At 45.1% G+C, this 21,209-nt stretch overlaps 1 protein-coding gene and 1 long non-coding RNA gene across 3 annotated transcripts in view; one reads left to right on the forward strand and one right to left on the reverse strand.

Moving 5' to 3' along the window:
• Window positions 1-21,209, forward strand: part of LOC134944677 (uncharacterized) — an 84,588-nt gene that overhangs the window by 14,779 nt on the left and 48,600 nt on the right. The window lies entirely within an intron of this gene.
• MAP3K20 (mitogen-activated protein kinase kinase kinase 20) overlaps window positions 7,541-21,209 on the reverse strand; it is a 323,212-nt gene continuing 309,543 nt past the window's right edge. For both annotated transcript variants that reach the window (XM_063933447.1, XM_063933448.1), the window contains exons 18-20: window positions 21,087-21,161; window positions 18,674-18,809; window positions 7,541-8,355 (exon numbers count right to left, since the gene is read on the reverse strand). In XM_063933447.1, coding sequence (XP_063789517.1) covers window positions 7,658-8,355; window positions 18,674-18,809; window positions 21,087-21,161 — 909 coding nt within the window. In that variant the 3' untranslated portion in view covers window positions 7,541-7,657. The remainder of the gene's footprint in view (window positions 8,356-18,673; window positions 18,810-21,086; window positions 21,162-21,209) is intronic.

The following is a 21,209-nucleotide window of genomic DNA, read 5'->3' on the forward strand; positions in this document are numbered from 1 at the left end:
ATCCGGACTGCTGGAAAAGTAGCCTGTGAAGCTCAGCACGTAAGTGTACATAGGCCTGTTAGGATGCAAATAATTTTAAACTAGAATAGTGCAAGTGCATATACACAAGAATGACGATGATGAGTGGTAGTAAACCAGGAGCATATGGTATCAATGTAGAGGCCAATGCACACGGAGATGCCACAACTCTGCATGTGTGTGACATTGCGCTTTTTTACCATGCACGTTCCTTTTGAGTAATTTATGCCCATTTTATTTTCAACTCTGCACCAGCCCCCATATCTGCACAGTAACTGTGGTGTTCTGTAGAAGCTTGTATTCTACACACAGGTGACAGGGAGATTGCATGGTGCAATCACTGATTTGTAGAGCTAAATTGGATTGATCTAATTGTATGGGGGTTGTGCCTAATGATATGGGGGGTCATTCCGACCCGTTCGAACGCAGCGGTTCTTCGCTGCAGTGTGAACGGGTTGGAACAGCGCATGCGCGGCGGCCGCATTGTGCACGTGAATCGTTGCTGTCGCCGGGCAACCGGCCAGAACAAAAAAGAAAGTGATCGCTAGCCCGATCGCAAGAAGATTGGCCAGGAGAAGGCGTTCCAGGGCATCTACTCACCGTTTTCTGGGCGTGGAGATCTGAACGCAGGCGTGTCCAGGCGTTTGGAGGGCGGATGTCTGACGTCAATCCCGGGACCTTCGTCGCTGGATCCATCGCAGGAAACTTTTTTAGCATAGCAGCGATCGCAGCCCTGCTATGCTAAAATACAATCCCCCATAGGCGGCGTCACGAGCAGCAAACAGGGTTATAAGGTTGACATGGAAATGATCAACACAAAAAAAAAATTCAACACAAGTTTTTGTGGTGTCATTTTGTATGTTTCATCATATGTGACCACAATTAGTTTAACATGTACCATCACAAGGCTCGCCAGATTGAAAAGTACTGCCAAATTGAATTGAGCAGCTTCCACTGTGTATATTCCGGTGGACGCTACTACACCAGTGGGAGACTGAAACTACCATTTGCATATTATCTCAGCTGCGACTCCAGCAACAGACACAATAGCGGAGGCAGCAGCGCCCACCTCTGAATCAGCCCTTTATCTGAACAAAAGCATTTAAAAAATGTGTTAGAATAGATCACTAAAAAAGCCTCACTGTTTACTAACATTTATTTATTCTTAAAATATAAATACTTTTCATAAGATTTTATTATTCTATAATTAGTGGAACTAGTTTCCAAAGACAGTCCTAGGGTTTTAAAGATTTTTCCGTGGAAGTTTATACCCCGCCAAATGTCCCTATTTTTTGTGATGGCCTACAATGCAATTTATAAAAAAAAACAAAAAAACAAAAACAAAAAACATTTTAAATGTAAACGAAGGTTCCATTAAAACTAGAATGAGTTAGTGTTATGCCTAGGGGCGCCAGCCACTGGGATTCGCCATTGAGTCCACAAATAACAATGAAGGCTATCTCTTTCAGTTAAACCTACCAACAAGACCCATTCAAGGAGGGCCAGAATGCTCTGTTCCTGGACTTCCCTATTAATTTATTATTGCCATCACCTGTGCTGAACACCTTTGTTATCAATTAACTAGTTCAACACAGGTGATGGCAATAATAAATGAAGAAGGAAGTTCTAGGAACAGAGCATTTTGTCCCTCCTGGAATGGGTAATATTGGAAGGTATGCTTTTAGTCTTGGCCGGGACCAGGGTCGGACTGGCCCACAGGGGAACAGGGGAAACCACCAGTAGGCCCCACTGCCTGTGGGTCCTCCTCCTCCTTTAGGAATCAGGTTCCAGACTCTATCCAGTGCACTTGAATTATGCATTATACTTATGTTAAATTATACTTCACAAGAATACGGTTTATTATATATTTACCAAGAGGTACAGAACATGTACTCTGCAATGGGTAGCCACGCCCCAGTGGAGCCTGGCCACAGCCTTAACCATGGGCCCCTACAACAGCATTCCCCCGGTGGGCCCTTTATGTCCCAGTCCGACACTGGCCGGGACTACTGATTACTGATAACCATGGCCAAAGCTGCCAAGGTGTCAAGCTTCCATAACTCTTACAGCCCCCAGCACTGCACTCTCACCTGTCAGTGGGGCAGAGTCAGCAGCAGTGGTGGCTGCCCCTTCCCTCTCCTCCAGTCCTCTCCTTTCCTCCAGATGCCAGTGTGTGACTGGTGACAAATAAGACGCTCTCTCCCCTAGACAACACAAGGAGCTGCTGCTGAATGGAGCCTGGTAAGGGAAGGGGGCTTGTGTGTGTGTGTTAATGAGTGCTGACAGGGTAGGTGTTTGTATGGGTTGGGTAGGGTAGACCGGCGGGCGGGAGACCGGTGTTCAGCATATTGACACCGGGATCCCGCCTGAATGCCGGGGGCGAGTGCAACAAAGCCCCTTGCAGGCTCGTCATACAGCGGGCTCGCCACAGGTTCTATTCCCACTCCATGGGTGTTGTGGAGTGGGAATAGTACCTGTGGGTTGGCATCGTGGCTGGCGGCAGTTACAGTGAACGGATTTCCGTTGTCGACATGCTGACCACTGGGATCCCGCTCGGCGGTATCATAACTGCATCCCGCGTGTATGTATAGGGGGTTAATGTGTGCTGACAGAGTTAGTGTGTGTGTGTAGGGAATGTTTAAGGAATGCTGGCAGGATGAGTATGTGTGCACGTGTGTGTGTGTGTGTGTGGGGGGGGGTTAATGAGCGCTGTGTGTTTGTGTGTTTTTTGTGTGTGTTAATGAGTGCTGGCAGGGGGTGTGTGTGTCATATTTGTTATGGCATTTCTATATAGTATATTATGAATTCGGCTCACTGCTGTATAGCATAATAAAAACTGGGGACACTAATACGTGGCATATTATAAATTGGGGCACTAATGCGTGGCATATTGTGAATTAGGGACACTGATGCATGGTATATTATGGATTAGGGCACTGATGCGTTGCATATTATGAATTGCGGACACTGATGCAGGGTATATTATGGATTGGGGCACTAATGCATGGCATATTGTGAATTAGGAACACTGATGCATGGTATATTATGGATTAGGGCACTGATGCGTGGCATATTATGAATTGCGGACATTGATGCAGGGTATATTATGGATTGGGGCACTGATGCATGGCATATTGTGAATTAGGAACACTGATGCATGGTATATTATGGATTAGGGCACTGATGCATGGTATATTATGGATTGGGGCACTGATGCATGGCATATTGTGAATTAGGGACACTGATGCATGGCATATTATGAATTGGAAGGAGCAGGGCCATGGGTGACATGTTGCCTAGAGTGCTAAGAAACCTTGCACCGGCCCTGAGGCCAGAGGTTCTCAAATGCGGTTCTCAAGGCACTCCAACGGTCCAGGTTTTAGGTATATCCATGGCTGAGCATAGATGGTTAAATCAAATTGGCTGACGTGCTAATTAAGTCACCTGTGGCCAAGCATGGCTATACCTAAAACCTGTATGGGTGCCTTGAGGACCGCATTTGAGAACCTCTGCTGAAGGCATCAGAGATATTAATGTTACGTCTTGAGTAGAATCTGCATTGTACAGTATTTGCCTACGGTAGTATTTTCCAACTTCCCAGCAATTCAGCCTTACGTGCGTCTTAACTCTGCAAATCTTAAGAATATTTTATAAAACATTTAGGCAGTAAATAATTGTCCACTTATTCATGTTTTGATTCCCGAGCTGATAGTGGCAATTACTGCGCCGTCATTATACTATTCAGTTAACTCAGGTGCTAATCAAGGCAGGTACAAACAATCCCCTTTGTGAATCCTTAGAGTTTGTCACGCTGGAAGCCCTTTCTGATACGTTTTGAAAAGAACGGCGTTGTTCCTCTGACTCTTGTTACTGTAACAGCCATCGCATTGATTGCCACCAATCAACATCAAAATAAATCACAGTGTTTCCTGCGTAGACTAGCAACTGATTTGATTACTCGCGGCCATCTCTGCTTGTATTATTACAATTAGAATGAGCATAAAAGCTGAAAATCACAGATATAGATGTTCCCATGGATGAATACTCAGCAAGAGCTACATTGTTTAAAAGTGACTGTGGAACTGCTGATCTATATTTGAAATATAATGAGTAAGGTTGCCACCTGTCTGGTTCTAGTTGGTAAAATGCCAGTATATTCCAGCTCCATTAAAGTGTATTGTAAAAGGGCCAGATCGCAGAAGTTTCTGCCTATTATCTCTCCCAGTCTCCAGCTGCTGACTGCATTGCTGCAGCAGCGCTGTGATTTAGTGTATAATAAAACATAGATTTCTAGTTCCTCACACTGGGGAGCACAGAATTAATCTAGGCAGAATGGTTAATAGATTAAAAACATTATTTTTTCTCTTGCAGTTTTTGTGTGAAGGGCATTTTTATGGCACCATTATCATTCTCGCCTACTGTATAGCTACATCAAGCTTACACACAATCTTGTACATGTATAGTAGTGATGAAAGCAGGGGGTAATGGTGATGCAGCACTAAAGGTCCCCCCATACATCTATGAGGTGATTCTCCGATCCTGTCGGAAACGCCAACTCGCCGACCAGATCGGTGGCTATTGACGGTGATCTGTCGGGGAATCACTGGAATTAACCATGATAAAAATGCCCGACTTGCCAATCACAGATGTTTTCAGTTGGGATCGGGGAATTGGTATTTTTAAACATGTTTAATAATCCCGATTCCCCGACCCTGCCGTCAGGGGTTCGTGGCATTGTCCCCAATATATCTCAGCTGTATGGGGGCCTTAACACTCGGGAGCTGATCTATGGTCACATGCATTTCGGACACTCTGCAGTGCGGTTCCGGGGAAAAAAACGTGGATCTCCGCCTGTGCTCAAAGTTGCTTGTATCTTTGCGACCGCACAGCTCCTATCCGTCTGCTTGTGAAAGTAGTTATCATCACTGCGGATATGTGAAGGAAATCTACCTGGAATCAGATGGATCTTTGTGTACGCTCACCTCTGAAAAGCCCGTGGTTCATGGTTACATGCCCATGACACAATAATCCTATGTGCAGACACCCAGCTGCCGCCCATTTACACCCACTAAGCCGCAAGTGTAGTTCCGGCCGATCCTCAGCCATTAATACGAGTACAACTCTTTAATCGTTTGTGGAGGTTTAAAGTTATGTATGGAGACTCAGACGCATGTGGAGTTGATATAAATCGTGAGATCTACCTGAAGAATGGACCTGCGTGCTCTTCTGAATTGGGCCTTCTTGTGCTAATGCAGTAAAATTTGTTTCTGAATCAGTGATGTGCGGTGAGGTAACTGGCTGCGGAGGTACTGGCTAGTATCAGAGCCAGATTTACACACATTCTGTATGTGGGAAATATACACAGGTGCAGCTGTATATGCTGCTGGAAATTTGGTGAGTTTTGATCAGAGATGCGTGGACAAGGAAAGCGGGGGGAGAGACTGCCACCTGTCATAGACTTTTTACTACAGAGTTTTAAAAATTATTAGAATAATACAAATAAGATATTTCTAATATTTTTATTTTTCATATCATTTTTATAGTCAAAACTCCGGCGTATACTAGAGTATGACAGGAGAGGCTCTGTCTTACCTGACCGCAGAATCACTGTTCTGAATATCTGAAGGGGAAATTCAATGATAAAACAACATACCTCCCAACAGTCCCTACAGTCCAGATTCTAGAGAACCGCTGGGAATGTTGAGAGGTATGTTCCACTCTACTGAGTACAATTGTAATTGAATATAGCGTCCCTCGGCAAATGGCGCACGTAGCAACACAGGTGTTTTGAGAACCCCCCTGTCACGGTTCTGAATCAAGAACTTTACATTATGGGAGCCAAGTCACAGCTGACAACAGCAGGCATACACTATGGTGAGAGGGAGGTATTGACTGCTGGGGAAGAGGAAGAATTACATTAATAGATATAATATAAATAGATCCAGGTAGCGCTGAATCGATTATATTAAGGATAACAATATTGGAAACGTATAATGGGCAGGGCATATTGAATCTCTGTCTGGGTCCTGTAACTGCTTTGTATACATACGGTATATCTGATAATGGAAACACCTCAGTGGTAATTTCTGAAGTTGCACTGACTGCATGGAAGTGCTGCTGCTTTTCCTGCATGATGCACATTGAATGATAAATACATATTTTTATATGCTAGGAAGACAAAGTCATGTCTGTCTCAACCATCAATAAGTTAGGCTTGCTTAGGTAATCTTAACAATAAGAAGCTATTCCCAACGAACAAAGATAGAAAACTGTTATGGATCCGTACAAAGGGGGTCATTCCGAGTTGATCGTTAGCTGCATTCGTTCGCTGTGCAGCGATGAGGCAAAAAAAGGCACTTCTGCACATGCGGCGCAATGCGCACGCGCAACGTGGCTGGGCGAACGAAAGGGCGTGTTTGTAGCGTCAAAACAGGAACTGAACAGTCTGAAGTGATCGAAAGCGCTGAGTAGGTTTTGAGCTACTCTGAAACTGCACAAAAAAACTTTGTAGCCGCTCTGCGATCCTTTCGTTCGCACTTCTGCTAAGCTAAAATACACTCCCAGTGGGCGGCGGCATAGCGTTTGCACGGCTGCTAAAAACTGCTAGCGAGCGATCAACTCGGAATGACCACCAATGTTCCTGTACACGAAGGCTCTACCACATATGCAGAGAGATAGAGGCATAAGGCCACAAAAACATTTTCAAATGACAAAACTTTACTGACTACATGGACAGTAACTATTGCCACATAGGATATTGTTTTGTGAAATAAATATCATTTAAGGAATTTTACATATATTCAGTTATAAAACAGCATGAAAATGCTAACTGCAAGCTATAAAGGTGTTCATTTAAAGTTGTTCATATCTCCTCTTTTTGCATTCTGTTTGGTCAGTGCCGACTGATCATAGATCAGCCTTACAGAATGTTTTTACCCTACAATGTAACCTGTGAAATAAATTTGATGTCTCAGGGAACTCATACATAACATTTTTTTTTAAATAAATGTAGGCTCTGGATTTAATGTAAATAAAGGTTGTAAATTGATCTTGAAGGGCGGGAGACTAATTTAAATAGAAGATGACGTACTACCACCAGAATTATATTCCCCATGTGTACACACACAGCACATGTGGAGAGAGGAGGGGGCAATAAACAGTGCAGCCCCCATCCCATACACATTATATGATGAGATCTCTACCGCTATAAGACTAGAAGAGCCCTTTGATACACAGATACGGGGTAACACAGCAGCCTTCTCCCCCAGTGCAGTCATTGCTGGTGAGATGCTGCTAGACACCACGGCTGCCAAGGCGCACACCGCAGCAAAGGAGTGGCTCCCACTTTCAAAGAAAATTCTATACTTTACAACATAATCCATTATTACATAATGTAAATACTACAGACTTTTATACTGGGTTAAAATAAATAAATAACAAATCCAGATCATGAAAAAGTCCTAAAATTTTATTCTCAAATTGCAATTTGCATAGAAAAACTTTATTTGTTTTCTGTTTTGGAAATATATAAATATATATAAAAAATGCTATGATACATTTGAGGTTAAAAAGTCAAATTAAATTAGATAAAAATTATAGCATCTTTTAAAATAAATAGTACTGTAGGCCTAAACTGACACTACTGACGGCTACGACCAGACACCTTGGGCCGGTCTTTTTTCGACTTGCTTGTTGTCGGTTGCTTATGACCTTTCTTTGAATATTCTACCTTTATCCATCCACCATCATTATTAGCCTTGTTATCTTCTCCGTTAGCAGCATCTGAGGATGGCACTGGCATTCCTGGTATTGGTCGCTGCTGGATTTGGCTAGTTCTATGAGGTTTGTACTCATGGGACCTGGGGTGATTTTGTGCTGTTGTATATGACTTGTAGTATTTCCCATTGCTTGCTTGAGGACTTTTTCCACCGCTTCTCCTTTGCACGGATGTGCTGTGAACATTTTGGTGGTGGTAATAGGAATTATGTGCTCTGCTTCGGATCCTCTCTCTCTCAGAAGGGCTATCGGAAGCTGTACTTGATGCGCTGCTGCCTTTAGAGCTTTGGATAGACAAGGAAGACAGATTCTTGGTCACTCCTAATTGCGTTGGTGACGAGCTGCGTGAGTAATTGATAGGAGTAACTTGTAACGTTGAGGTGGAACGTGTCCGCCTGACAGCAGCAGCGTAAGACTCTTGGTTATGAAGGTATGGTAAAATCTGAGATAGATTAGTAAGGCTGGAGGTCTGAGAGCAAGGCAAGCCAGACAGATGCTGGGAAGACCTATTCATGGCCATCTGACGCATCCTTAAAGTATAGATCCACTGGCAATCAACACCTGCAGGAATTAAAAATGTCATCAGTGACTGAAATTAATATTTAAATTCTGTTTATGAAAGTATAAAAACTTTTTTTTTTGCTCATTTAAAAGATATTTTTAATTTTTAGTCAACCCCCCTTTAACATAACAAGACCTGCCTTGTAACAAATAAGGGTTCCCCTGGGATTGTGTAGTGAGCTCAAGATGCTAGATCTGTGCTATGGGCCTGATTCAGAAATGTATGCAGTGTCGATGTATTAGGCAGTGGAGAGATCTTTTGCCACTGCGAGCGCATCTACAGCTTGGTACACACTGGAGCTATCTCAGCCCGATATGTCATTTCCGGACGAATCGGAACAACACATCAGCAAGATTGTTCATTGTGTATGTCCAATCTGCGCGCTCCAGCGTGCAGTGTAATGAAGGACAAAACGATGGATCGTTCCACCCTTCATAACTACGTTCAACTGGACAATATCATATCTGGCGCCGTGCAGTGTAATGAAGGACGGAACGAGGGGTCGCGCAAGCAAATGTGTCACAACTGTTTTGGGCCATGTAACTACCTGTGACTGCGATCCTGCACACAGTTAAAATGGCTCCGGCACCTCAGTTCTGTTGGCCAGTCTGTACGGTGGTGGTGGCTTCCTGCACAAGCATACAAATTTGCTGCTGAATCAGGCCCAGTGTCTTTAAAAGGGCTCCAGAGAGCCTTATCATTAAAGTCTGGATGGAAAGTAATATTGTACTTTACAAGGACTGTACAAAGATTACTAGGCCGTGGCACAGGAGCCCTTCCCTCTCACCTACAGTATTTGTCCAAAAGTGGACATCCCCAGTAAAAAGGACGAAAAAAGCAGTAATAACTAATAATACATGAAGTTCTCCGTCAGAATATCTAATCCTATGTCTCACAAATGAATAATATTCAAATGTGGGAATCTTCACTTCATATTTTGCATTAAAATGCAAATAAAGTGTTGCAAAATATGCCACTTGTAATTAACATTATTAAAATGTAATTTACAAATACAGAATTATGCTTGATACTCTTTACTTTTAAACCGCACATTGTTTTACCTCCCAGGGAGCAACAGTGCCCCTCTGTGGCGGCTTGGAAAGTTCTTTAAATTATTTATTCATAAAGTTCTGTACTTAATAAAAACAAAATGATGTGCAAAACTGGAACATTGTGGACTTAGAAAGGATCCTGCAAATGGTTATTTCCTACAGAACTATTTATACACTATACATTTTCCTTCTATGCAAAATTGTATTATTGCATAAACAGTGACACATACATTAGAGATAAAAATGACGTAGACTGCTCTCAATTAATGCAACACACACACATACTGTAAATAAGGACAAGGTCTTAATATGTACTTAACATACAGAAACAGGACTATTTAATTTTTTTAAAGTGATTTTCACCTCTGAGGTGTGTGATCTCCATTTACTGCCATAATAATGATATTGGGTTGGAAGTGGCTTCAATAGAAACTGAAAATAAAATGCTACATCAAAGGTGTATTTTTCCCCATATATTTTGGACTAGTCTCCAACTTCAGGCCTCAAAGGACAACTTCAGGCAAGACATAAGATGAAGTCAAACTGCTGACGAAACGCGTTGGACCTGCTGCACCTAAGACCTCTTTATGGACAGATAAGCTTTTTTAATTTAATAATCCTGTACGTTTGCACTTTTACCATTATTGGAATTTTATGGGAAACAGGATGTACCCGATTGCATATACGGACTGATAAGCTGGTTTTATTCTGTACGCCTGCAATTTTACTATTTTGTCTTTTTATATGTTGTATTAAAATCATGTGAAAAACTTTTAAAATAATCCCTGCTGGTGGATTTTTAATATTGAGGATTTGCTTGTCCTTAGAGGTTTTTTAGATACAACTAAATCTATAGTGAAATAAGTTTTTTAAAAACTGTACGCGCTATGGCCCTCATTCCGAGTTGTTCGCTCGCTAGCTGCTTTTAGCAGCATTGCACACGCTAAGCCGCCACCCTCTGGGAATGTATCTTAGCATAGCAGAATTGCAAACGAAAGATTAGCAGAATTGCAACTAGAAATTTCTTAGCAGTCTGAGTAGCTCCAGACTTACTCCTACACTGCGATCAGTTCAGTCAGTTTCGTTCCTGGTTTGACGTCACAAATACACCCAGCGTTCGCCCAGACACTCCCCCGTTTCTCCAGCCACTCCCGCGTTTTTCATAGAAACGTCAGTGTTTTTCCGCACACTCCCAGAAAACGGCCAGTTTCCGCCCAGAAACACCCACTTCCTGTCAATCACACTACGATCACCAGAACGATGAAAAAATAAGATTTTACTTACCGGTAAATCTATTTCTCGTAGTCCGTAGTGGATGCTGGGGACTCCGTAAGGACCATGGGGAATAGACGGGCTCCGCAGGAGACATGGGCACTTTAAGAAAGAATTTAGATTCTGGTGTGCTCTGGCTCCTCCTTCTATGTCCCTCCTCCAGACCTCAGTTAGAGTAACTGTGCCCGGAAGAGCTGACAGTACAAGGAAAGGATTTTGGAAATCCAGGGCAAGATTCATACCAGCCACACCAATCACACCGTATAACTTGTGATAAACTTACCCAGTCAACAGTATGAACTACAACAGAGCATCAGTTCAACCCTGATGCAACAATAACATAGCACTTATTGCAGCAATAACTATATACAAGTATTGCAGAAGAAGTCCGCACTTGGGACGGGCGCCCAGCATCCACTACGGACTACGAGAAATAGATTTACCGGTAAGTAAAATCTTATTTTCTCTAACGTCCTAGTGGATGCTGGGGACTCCGTAAGGACCATGGGGATTATACCAAAGCACCCAAACAGGCGGGAGAGTGCGGATGACTCTGCAGCACCGAATGAGCAAACACAAGCTCCTCCTCAGCCAGAGTATCGAACTTGTAGAACTTTGCAAAAGTGTTTGAACCTGACCAAGTAGCCGCTCGGCACAGCTGTAATGCCGAGACCCCTTGGGCAGCCGCCCAAGAAGAGCCCACCTTCCTCGTGGAATGGGCCTTAACTGATTTTGGCAGCGGCAATCCAGCCGCAGAATGATCCTGCTGAATCGTGTTACAGATCCAGCGAGCAATATTTTGCTTTGAAGCAAGCGCACCAAGCTTGTTGGAAGCATACAGGATAAACAAAGAGTCTGTTTTCCTGACTCTAGCCGTTCTGGCTACATAAACCTTCAAAGCCCTGACCACATCAAGCAACTCGGAATCCTCCAAGTCAGTAGTAGCCACAGGCACCACAATAGGTTGGTTTATATGAAAAGATGAAACCACCTTTGGCAGGAATTGTGGACGGGTCCGCAACTCTGCTCTATCCGCATGGAAAACCAGATAGGGGCTTTTATGTGACAAAGCCGCTAATTCTGACACACGCCTAGCCGAAGCCAATGCTAGTAGCATGACCACCTTCCACGTGAGATATTTCAATTCCACCGTTTTGAGTGGTTCAAACCAGTGGGATTTCAGGAAACTCAACACCACGTTAAGATCCCAAGGTGCCACCGGGGGCACAAAAGGGGGCTGAATATGCAGCACTCCCTTCACAAACGTCTGAACTTCAGGTAGAGAAGCCAGCTCTTTTTGAAAGAAAATGGATAGGGCCAAAATCTGGACCTTAATGGAACCCAATTTTAGGCCCAAAGTCACTCCTGACTGTAGGAAGTGAAGGAAACGGCCCAGCTGGAATTCCTCCGTAGGGGCATTCCTGGCCTCACACCAAGCAACATATTTTCGCCATATACGGTGATAATGTTGAGCTGTCACGTCCTTCCTAGCCTTTATCAGCGTAGAAATGACCTCATCTGGAATGCCTTTTTCCGCTAGGATCCGGCGTTCAACTGCCATGCCGTCAAACGCAGTCGCTGTAAGTCTTGGAACAGACAGGGCCCTTGTTGCAACAAGTCCTGTCTTAGAGGAAGAGGCCACGGGTCCTCTGTGAGCATTTCTTGCAGATCTGGATACCAAGTCCTTCTTGGCCAATCCGGAACAATGATTATTGTTCTCACTCCTCTTTTTCTTATGATTCTCAACACCTTGGGTATGAGAGGAAGAGGAGGAAATACATAGACCGATTGGAACACCCACGGTGTCACCAGGGCGTCTACAGCTATCGCCTGAGGGTCTCTTGACCTGGCACAATACCTCTGTAGTTTCTTGTTGAGGCGGGATGCCATCACGTCCACCTGTGGCAGTTCCCACTGACTTGCAACCTGTGCGAAGACTTCTTGATGAAGTCCCCACTCCCCCGGGTGGAGGTCGTGCCTGCTGAGGAAGTCTGCTTCCCAGTTGTCTACCCCCGGGATGAACACTGCTGACAGTGCGCTTACATGATTCTCCGCCCAGCGAAGAATTCTGGTGGCTTCCGCCATCGCCACCCTGCTCCTTGTGCCGCCTTGTTGGTTTACATGAGCCACAGCGGTGATATTGCCTGACTGAATCAGAACTGGTTGACCGCGAAGCAGGGTCTCTGCTTGACGTAGGGCGTTGTAAATGGCCCTTAGTTCCAGGATGTTGATGTGAAGGCAAGTCTCCTGACTTGACCACAGACCTTGGAAATTTCTTCCCTGTGTGACTGCTCCCCACCCTCGGAGGCCTGCATGCGTGGTCACCAGGATCCAGTCCTGAATGCCGAACCTGCGGCCCTCGAGAAGGTGAGCACTCTGCAGCCACCACAGGAGAGACACCCTGGCCCTGGGGGATAGGGTGATTAACCGATGCATCTGAAGATGTGATCCGGACCATTTGTCCAGTAAGTCCCATTGCAAGGTCCTCGCATGGAACTTGCCGAAGGGAATGGCCTCGTATGATGCCACCATCTTTCCCATGACTCGAGTGCAGTGATGCACTGACACCTGCCGTGTTGCTGTAACACTTCCAGAGAACGTGCTACGCTGATCAGCAACGGCTCTCTTGACCTCGCTTTTATGAGGAGATCGTCCAAGTATGGGATAATTGTGACCCCTTGCTTCCGCAGGAGTACCATCATTTCCGCCATTACCTTGGTAAATATTCTCGGAGCCGTGGAGAGACCAAACGGCAACGTCTGAAATTGGTAATGACAATCCTGTACCACAAATCTGAGGTACGCCTGATGAGGTGGATAAATGGGGACATGAAGGTATGCATCCTTTATGTCCAGAGACACCATAAAATCCCCCCCTTCCAGGCTTGCAATGACCGCTCTCAGCAATTCCATCTTGAACCGGAACCTTTTTAGGTACATGTTCAGGGATTTTAAATTCAATATGGGTCTGACCGAACTGTCCGGTTTCGGTACCACAAACATGGTCGAATAATAACCCTTTCCTTGTTGAAGGAGGGGAACCTTGACCACCACCTGTTGAAGATACAATTTGTGAATTGTAGTTAACACTATTTCCCTCTCTAAGGGGGAAGCTGGCAGGGCCGACTTGAGGTATCGGTGAGGGGGCATCTCTTCGAATTCCAGCTTGTATCCCTGAGACACAATATCTATTGCCCAGGGATCCAACTGGGAGTGAACCCACTTGTGGCTGAAATTTCGGAGACGCGCCCCCACCGGGCCTAGCTCTGCCTGTGGAGCCCCAGCGTCATGCGGTGAATTTAGTGGAAGCCGGGGAGGACTTCTGTTCCTGGGAACTAGCTGTGTTGTGCAGCTTCTTTCCTCTGCCCCTGGCAAGAAAGGACACACCTCGGACTTTCTTGTTTTCCTGTGATCGAGAGGACTGCATTTGGTAATATGGTACTTTCTTAGCCTGTGAGGAAACATATGGCAAAAAATTTGACTTTCCAGCCGTAGCTGTGGAGACCAGGTCTGAGAGACCCTCCCCAAACAATTCCTCACCCTTGTAAGGTAAAACCTCCATGTGCCTTTTTGAGTCGGCATCACCTGTCCATTGCCGAGTCCACAGGACCCTTCTGGCAGAAATCGACATAGCATTTATTCTAGAACCTAGTAGGCTAATGTCTCTCTGAGCATCTCTCATATAAAGGACAGCGTCTTTAATATGCCCCAGGGTCATTAATATAGTATCCTTGTCTAAGGTATCAAGTTCCTCAGATAAGGTATCCGTCCATGCTGCTACAGCACTACACACCCAAGCCAACGCGATTGCCGGCCTCAGTAAGGTACCTGAATGTGTATAAATGGACTTCAGGGTAACCTCCTGTTTGCGATCCGCAGCATCTTTGAGGGTAGCCGTATCTTGTGACGGCAGGGCTACCTTCTTGGATAAGCGTGTCAAAGCTTTGTCCACCCTAGGGGAGGATTCCCAGCGTAACCTGTCCGTTGGCGGGAAAGGATACGCCATAAGAATCCTTTTGGAAATCTGCAGTTTTTTATCTGGAGATTCCCAAGCCTTTTCACATAACTCATTGAGCTCGTGTGTGGGGGGGAAAAGTTACCTGCGGCTTCTTTTCCCCATACATATGAACCCTCCTGTCAGGGACTGGGGTTTCCTCTGTGATGTGCAACACATCCTTAATAGCTATAATCATATAACGGATGGATTTAGCCAATTTTGGCTGTAACTTTGCAACATCGTAATCGACACTGGAGTCAGAATCCATGTCGGTATCCGTGTCAATAATTTTGGATAGTGGGCGCTTCTGAGACCCTGTCGGCCTCTGCGACATAGGATCAGGCATGGGTTGGGACCCTGACTGTCCTGAGGCTTCAGCTTTGTCTAACCTTTTATGCAAGGAATTAACATTATCATTTAAAACCTTCCACATATCCATCCAATCAGGTGTCGGTGCCGTCGGCAGAGACACCACATTCATTTGCTCCCGCTCTGCTTCCACATAGCCTTCCTCATCAGACATGTCGACACAAGCGTACCGACACACCACACACACAGGGAATGCCCTTTTTGAAGACAGTTCCCCCACAAGGCCCTTTGGTGAGACAGAGAGAGAGTATGCCAGCACACACCCCAGCGCTATATAACCCAGGAATAACACGGTAACTTAATGTTAACCCAGTAGCTGCTGTATATTGTGTTTTTAGCGCCTAATTATGTGCCCCCCCTCTACTTTTACCCTTTTCTACCGTGATCTGCAGGGGAGAGCCTGGGGAGCTTCTTCTCAGCGGAGCTGTGGAGAAAAAATGGCGCTGGTGAGTGCTGAGGGAGAAGCCCCGCCCCCTCGACGGCGGGCTTCTGTCCCGCTAAAATACATATCTTTTTGGCGGGGGCTCATACATATATACAGTGCCCAACTGTATGTATGAGTGCTTTTTCCAACAGAGGTCCATATGCTGCCCAGGGCGCCCCCCCCTGCGCCCTGCACCCTTACAGTGACCGGACTATGTGAAGTGTGTTTGGAGCAATGGCGCACAGCTGCAGTGCTGTGCGTTACCTCATGTGAAGAACGGAGTCTTCTGCCGCCGATTTTGAAGTCTTCTTGCTTCTCATACTCACCCGGCTTCTGTCTTCCGGCTCTGCGAGGGGGACGGCGGCGCGGCTCTGGGATCGGACGACGAGGGTGAGATCCTGTGTACGATCCCTCTGGAGCTAATGGTGTCCAGTAGCCTAAGAAGCAGGACCTAGCTTCAGAGAGTAGGGCTGCTTCTCTCCCCTCTGTCCCACGATGCAGGGAGTCTGTTGCCAGCAGGGCTCCCTGAAAATAAAAAACCTAACAAAATACTTTCTTACAGCAAGCTCAGGAGAGCTCACTGAACGGGTGTAGTATGGCTGACTGGCGGTCTCCTGACCGCCGGTCAGCTTACCGACGCCGGGATCCCGGCAGCATACCGACGCCGGGATCCCGGCGGGGAGGGGCGAGTGCAGCAGAGCTCCCTGAAAATAAAAAACCTAACAAAATACTTTCTTACAGCAAGCTCAGGAGAGCTCACTGAACAGGTGTAGTATGGTTGACTGGCGGTCTCCTGACCGCCGGTCAGCATACCGACGCCGGGATCCCGGCGGGGAGGGGTGAGTGCAGCAAGCCCCTTGCGGGCTCGCTGCGCTCGCCACGCTGCGGGCTCGGTGGCGACCTGTGGTCGCCACGGGTTCTATTCCCACTCTATGGGTGTCGTGGACACCCACGAGTGGAAATAGTCCCTGTTGGTCGGCATGCTGACCATCGGGACACTGAGCCGGCGGGATGGTGGAGGAGGTCATGTGACTGTCGGTCAACAGACCGCCGGTCACATGAATACCACCCCACTGAACAGCACCCAGCTCGTCCGGGCACAGATTCAAACTGAGGTCTGGAGGAGGGACATAGAGGGAGGAGCCAGAGCACACCAGAATCTAAATTCTTTCTTAAAGTGCCCATGTCTCCTGCAGAGCCCGTCTATTTCCCATGGTCCTTACGGAGTCCCCAGCATCCACTAGGACGTTAGAGAAATCTTCGTTACGTCGTGAGTAAAATAGCAAACTTTTGTGCTAATTTACTTGGCGCAGGCGCACTGCGAACATTGCGCATGCGCAGTTTGCGACTAATCGCTCCGTAGCAAAAAAAACTAACGAGCGAACAACTCGGAATGACCCCCTATGCTATTTTTGTTCTATTTCTTTTTACATATGTACATTGGTCATGTGATCGAAGATATTGTTTGCATCAGATAAGTAATGTCCATATATTACCACTTGGTTCACTTTATATATTATTTTAAACACTAATAGGCGCCCTTTTTCTCCACTTGTTCTAAAGGTGGGTACACACTAATAGACATATCTGCAGATCAATTGATCTGCAGATATATCTATGGACGGATCGGGCAGTGTGCTGTGCATACACACTGCCCGATCCGTCGGGGACTGACGTCATGAACTGGGAGGGCGTGTATACACGCCCGCCCAGTTCAGCTGTCAATCACCGCCGGTCGCTGCAGCATGTGTACGGGCGGTCGGCCGACCGCCCCGTACACACACAGCGACGCGCCAATATATCGGTAGATATATTGGCCGTCGGCTGTGCTGCGCGGCCGACGCGATACGTCTGTGAACGACGGAGTTCACAGACGTATCGGCCGTACACACTGGCCGACGGTCCCGCGATATATCGGCCGTTCAAGAGAACGGCCGATATATCGACCAGTGTGTACGGGCCTTAAGACATAAGATATGTTTATCTGTGCTGTTTACTCGTGCATAGGTTTCTTCCTGCATGATTCCATACTTTTATGAAAGTCCATCCCACATCAGTAGCTAATAAAATGCACTAATGTCAGAAACGTTACAGGTTTATCCATTTTTTAAAATAACTGCAATAATTAGAAAACATTTCTATATATCTAAGATTTATGAATATTTCCAGCATATGTGGCACAGTAACAACCATTTTAAAACAGGTCAATAAGACAGTTCCCAATCTGCGTATGACAGGACTCTATCACTGATTTAAGCTAGTACAAAATGCCCATTTATTACTGTCACATATGTGAATTGATGTCACATTTTAATATCCTTTTACGCTTCTAGGTTTCGTTTCACTTTATCTGATCAGTGAACTGGTTTTTTTTGGTGCTCAACCGCTCCTAGCACTGCATATCAAGGAGTCATGCGAACGTACAGACTAGCCACCGCGCATGGCTAAGCAACCCGTCGCTGGCAACAACAGTGACAAGATGCCGCCGCGGAGGACGACGTTGTGGGACCTCGTTGGAGAGCTAAGTAATATTGAATAGCAACTGCACATCTGTTACTATCACTGCGATACTAAACGAAATATGCCGCTGGTAATAAGACTCGTTAGATGGGGCCACGAGTTTCAAGGTTTGAAGCTGTGGTGCTTAGATTTTTGACTGTGTGGCTGGTGAGAAGATACCTGAACAAGTCCACCGTCTACCGGTTCAGAGCAGGTGTCCTCTCAGCCATGTGGGCAACCGTGCTGCGCAGCCTAGTGCACTCTCTAACTTCATGAGGCTGTAAGGGCTTTAGATGTAACCGTTATTCAGCCCAGCAAGGCTGCGGCCCTCCTGAAGAGTGGCCGGTTTATGGTAACAGACATAGAGCTTTACCAACTGTTTCCAATTTAAAGCTCAGGGTATATTTATGGAAGACATTGAGTGTAACAAAACGCTACCATTGAAAGTCATATCACCAACTTGAATGTCCTTTCTCGAGCATGGTAAACATGGATGACTGCCCTTCCATTGGGAGAAAGCAGGCTCCGGAATTGGTAGCTGGTCTTGAGCAGAAGAAACAAATCCCACGCATTTAGCACCCTGCATGTAATCAGGTACCCGCTCCAGGAAGCAGCAATTCTACCACCATCATTATAAGCTCTTATCACCACTAGCATCAGCTGATATAATGATACGTGTTTTGCTCTGCAATGGGAGACTCTTACTGGAATCGTTGCTAAGCTTGTTCTCCGAGTTTATCTGCCTTATTGCGAGTTGGACGGATTTCACCGCGTCTTCCTTTTTCTTGTTCCAGTGAATTTTATGAATGTGTTTTGTCAATTTAGGCATTCTGACATCACTCTATTAAAAGAAAAATAACCAAGTAATTAAAAAAATAGAGCTCAATAAACATTCCACATGCGAATTAAGCAAAACAACAGCAAAAACAAAATAGATACATAGACACAATTAGAGTGATCTTTATTAGGAAGAACAAACTGGGCCAACTGGCTGCAGTCTTCCAGTCCCTCCCCGTCACTCTGGCTGTCCTACTGAGAGTACGGGGTTTCCGATTATTGCCTAAGTGCCTGGCAGAGTACAGTGCCTGTATTATGGAAGCGTGCACAAAAGCTTAAAGGGGAAGATCACTCATTAGACGCCTCTCATGTTACCTCACTATAATAATAGTATACTGTGTCATTCAGTTATGTTACACAGATTCAGAAGAAGCAGGATTCTTATTATCCTTTATTTATATGCTGCCACAAGGGGCCTGCAGCACCTTACCAAGTACATAAACAGGAAGGGTGTGGTATAGAAGATCTACAGTGTCTAGGTAGACAGTCAACAGGTCCACACCATATAGTCGTCAATGCATTAGGTCGATGGGTACAAAGGTCAACAAATAAATGGTCAACAGAGGTTAAGGTTGAGAAGCACAAAATGACAACAGGTTCAAAACGTCGACTCGACACTTTTTTTTCTTTTCTTTTTTTTAAGGTCAAATCTTGTATGTAACCACCACATATATATCCTTGTGGTCTTGCTTCACTCGTCTCGCTTCGGGCGAGGTGGCTTGCTCCGCTACTCACCACAGGTTACTATTCCCAGTTATAGTCCACATGGATAGTAAATCAAGTAAATGTTGGGAAAACCTGCAAAAATACATGTCAACCATTTGTGTGCCGACCATTGTCATGTCGACCTTTTGTACCTGTTGACCTTAAACACGGTCTTTCCTTTCATCTGTCCACCTTTTGTACCTGTCGAACGTATGCATGTCGAGCATATGGTGTCGACCAATTGACAGTCTACCTAGACAATGTGACTCTATCATCCGGATACCAAACAGAAACAGAATAAGCAAAACAATAATTTAGTGACTTACAGTAGAAAACACTGCAGAACAAGGATATTGTTTATACCATTATTACAGCAACAGTCATAATACTGGAATAAGCAGCCAGGCGGCCAAACTCAAGGGTTTGATGCTGTTATTGGCAGTGGGCAGGAGATGATGGTATAAGTGAGGGAAGAAAAAGCACACAAGGGAAGAGGGCCCTGCTCGTGTACAGAGTGTAAGCCTGTACTGTACAAAAATATGCAGATTATCTGGAATGGCATAGCCTGGTGTGTGTGCAGACAGCCATCGCTGGAAGACATTTTCCTGCAATGGAACACAACAATGATTACATTACAGGGGAGATGATACAGATGTGTCCTCTTATATCCTTGCTGCAGTCATGTTAAATAGCCCTTGGAGTTACGCCATGCCTGACAGGACTCGGTAGCACAGAGCATTTTTTTATGCTTTTTTTTCCCGCACAAATACTCAAAGTAATGTAATAGGACACACGAGCAGCTTCTGCTGATTAAAATGATATGTGCCATGCCTATATTCTGTTTGTAATTGCAGCTGCATCTGCATCCGAAATACCACGTTACAGTGTTTTCCATGAAAACACTGTAGCATAGCATTCTGTATGCAAATATAGTCGCAGTTACAGGATATAGGCATACTGCATCATATCATTTTAATCAGCAGAAGCTGCTTGTGTGTCCTATTACATTATTTTGCAACTAATACGTATTTGCGAAAGAAAATACACAAAAAAAGACGCTCGGCGCTACAGAGTCACACAGCACTCGCCCCTTATGTTTAACGCGGCTTGTAGCGCACGGAGAAAAGATGTAAGGGGACACATTGTATAATAATCTGGGTGTGCGGTTCCCACTGAATGTGATATAGAGATTTCCTAACAAAAATAATGAGCAGTGTAACAATAAACAGGGCTGTACACATTGCTGCAGACGTACAGAATACTTCAATAGTCTTTCAGCTTCTCACAGTTCTTTCACACATACCAAACAGACTTTTTTTCTTTTTAAATATGCACAATGTAAATGACATATACTGTATTAATTATAACAAGTACACATTCCCATGGTATAACGAAGGGGCCTCTGACATTGCAATACAAAGTAAATAACAGCTTTTGAAACTTGCAACCTTGTAATAGATATGGAATAATGATTTGCAAAAAAATAAAAGTGTGCACCCCTTTAAAACGTGTGCATTAACCTTTTCACACACACTACATACATAGGCCCCTTAGTGATGGTATGTGAGTAGCTTACCTCATAGGTCACAATGCACTCTACTGACTCATTGTCTGTTATTCCCACAATCCACTTCTCCATTACAAATGGCGGCTGGAATGAAGAACCAAATATTCAGTTAGCTACAAAAAAAGGCTCCTG

Source organism: Pseudophryne corroboree, chromosome 7 (assembly GCF_028390025.1).
Source record: "Pseudophryne corroboree isolate aPseCor3 chromosome 7, aPseCor3.hap2, whole genome shotgun sequence".
Lineage (NCBI taxonomy): Eukaryota > Metazoa > Chordata > Amphibia > Anura > Myobatrachidae > Pseudophryne > Pseudophryne corroboree.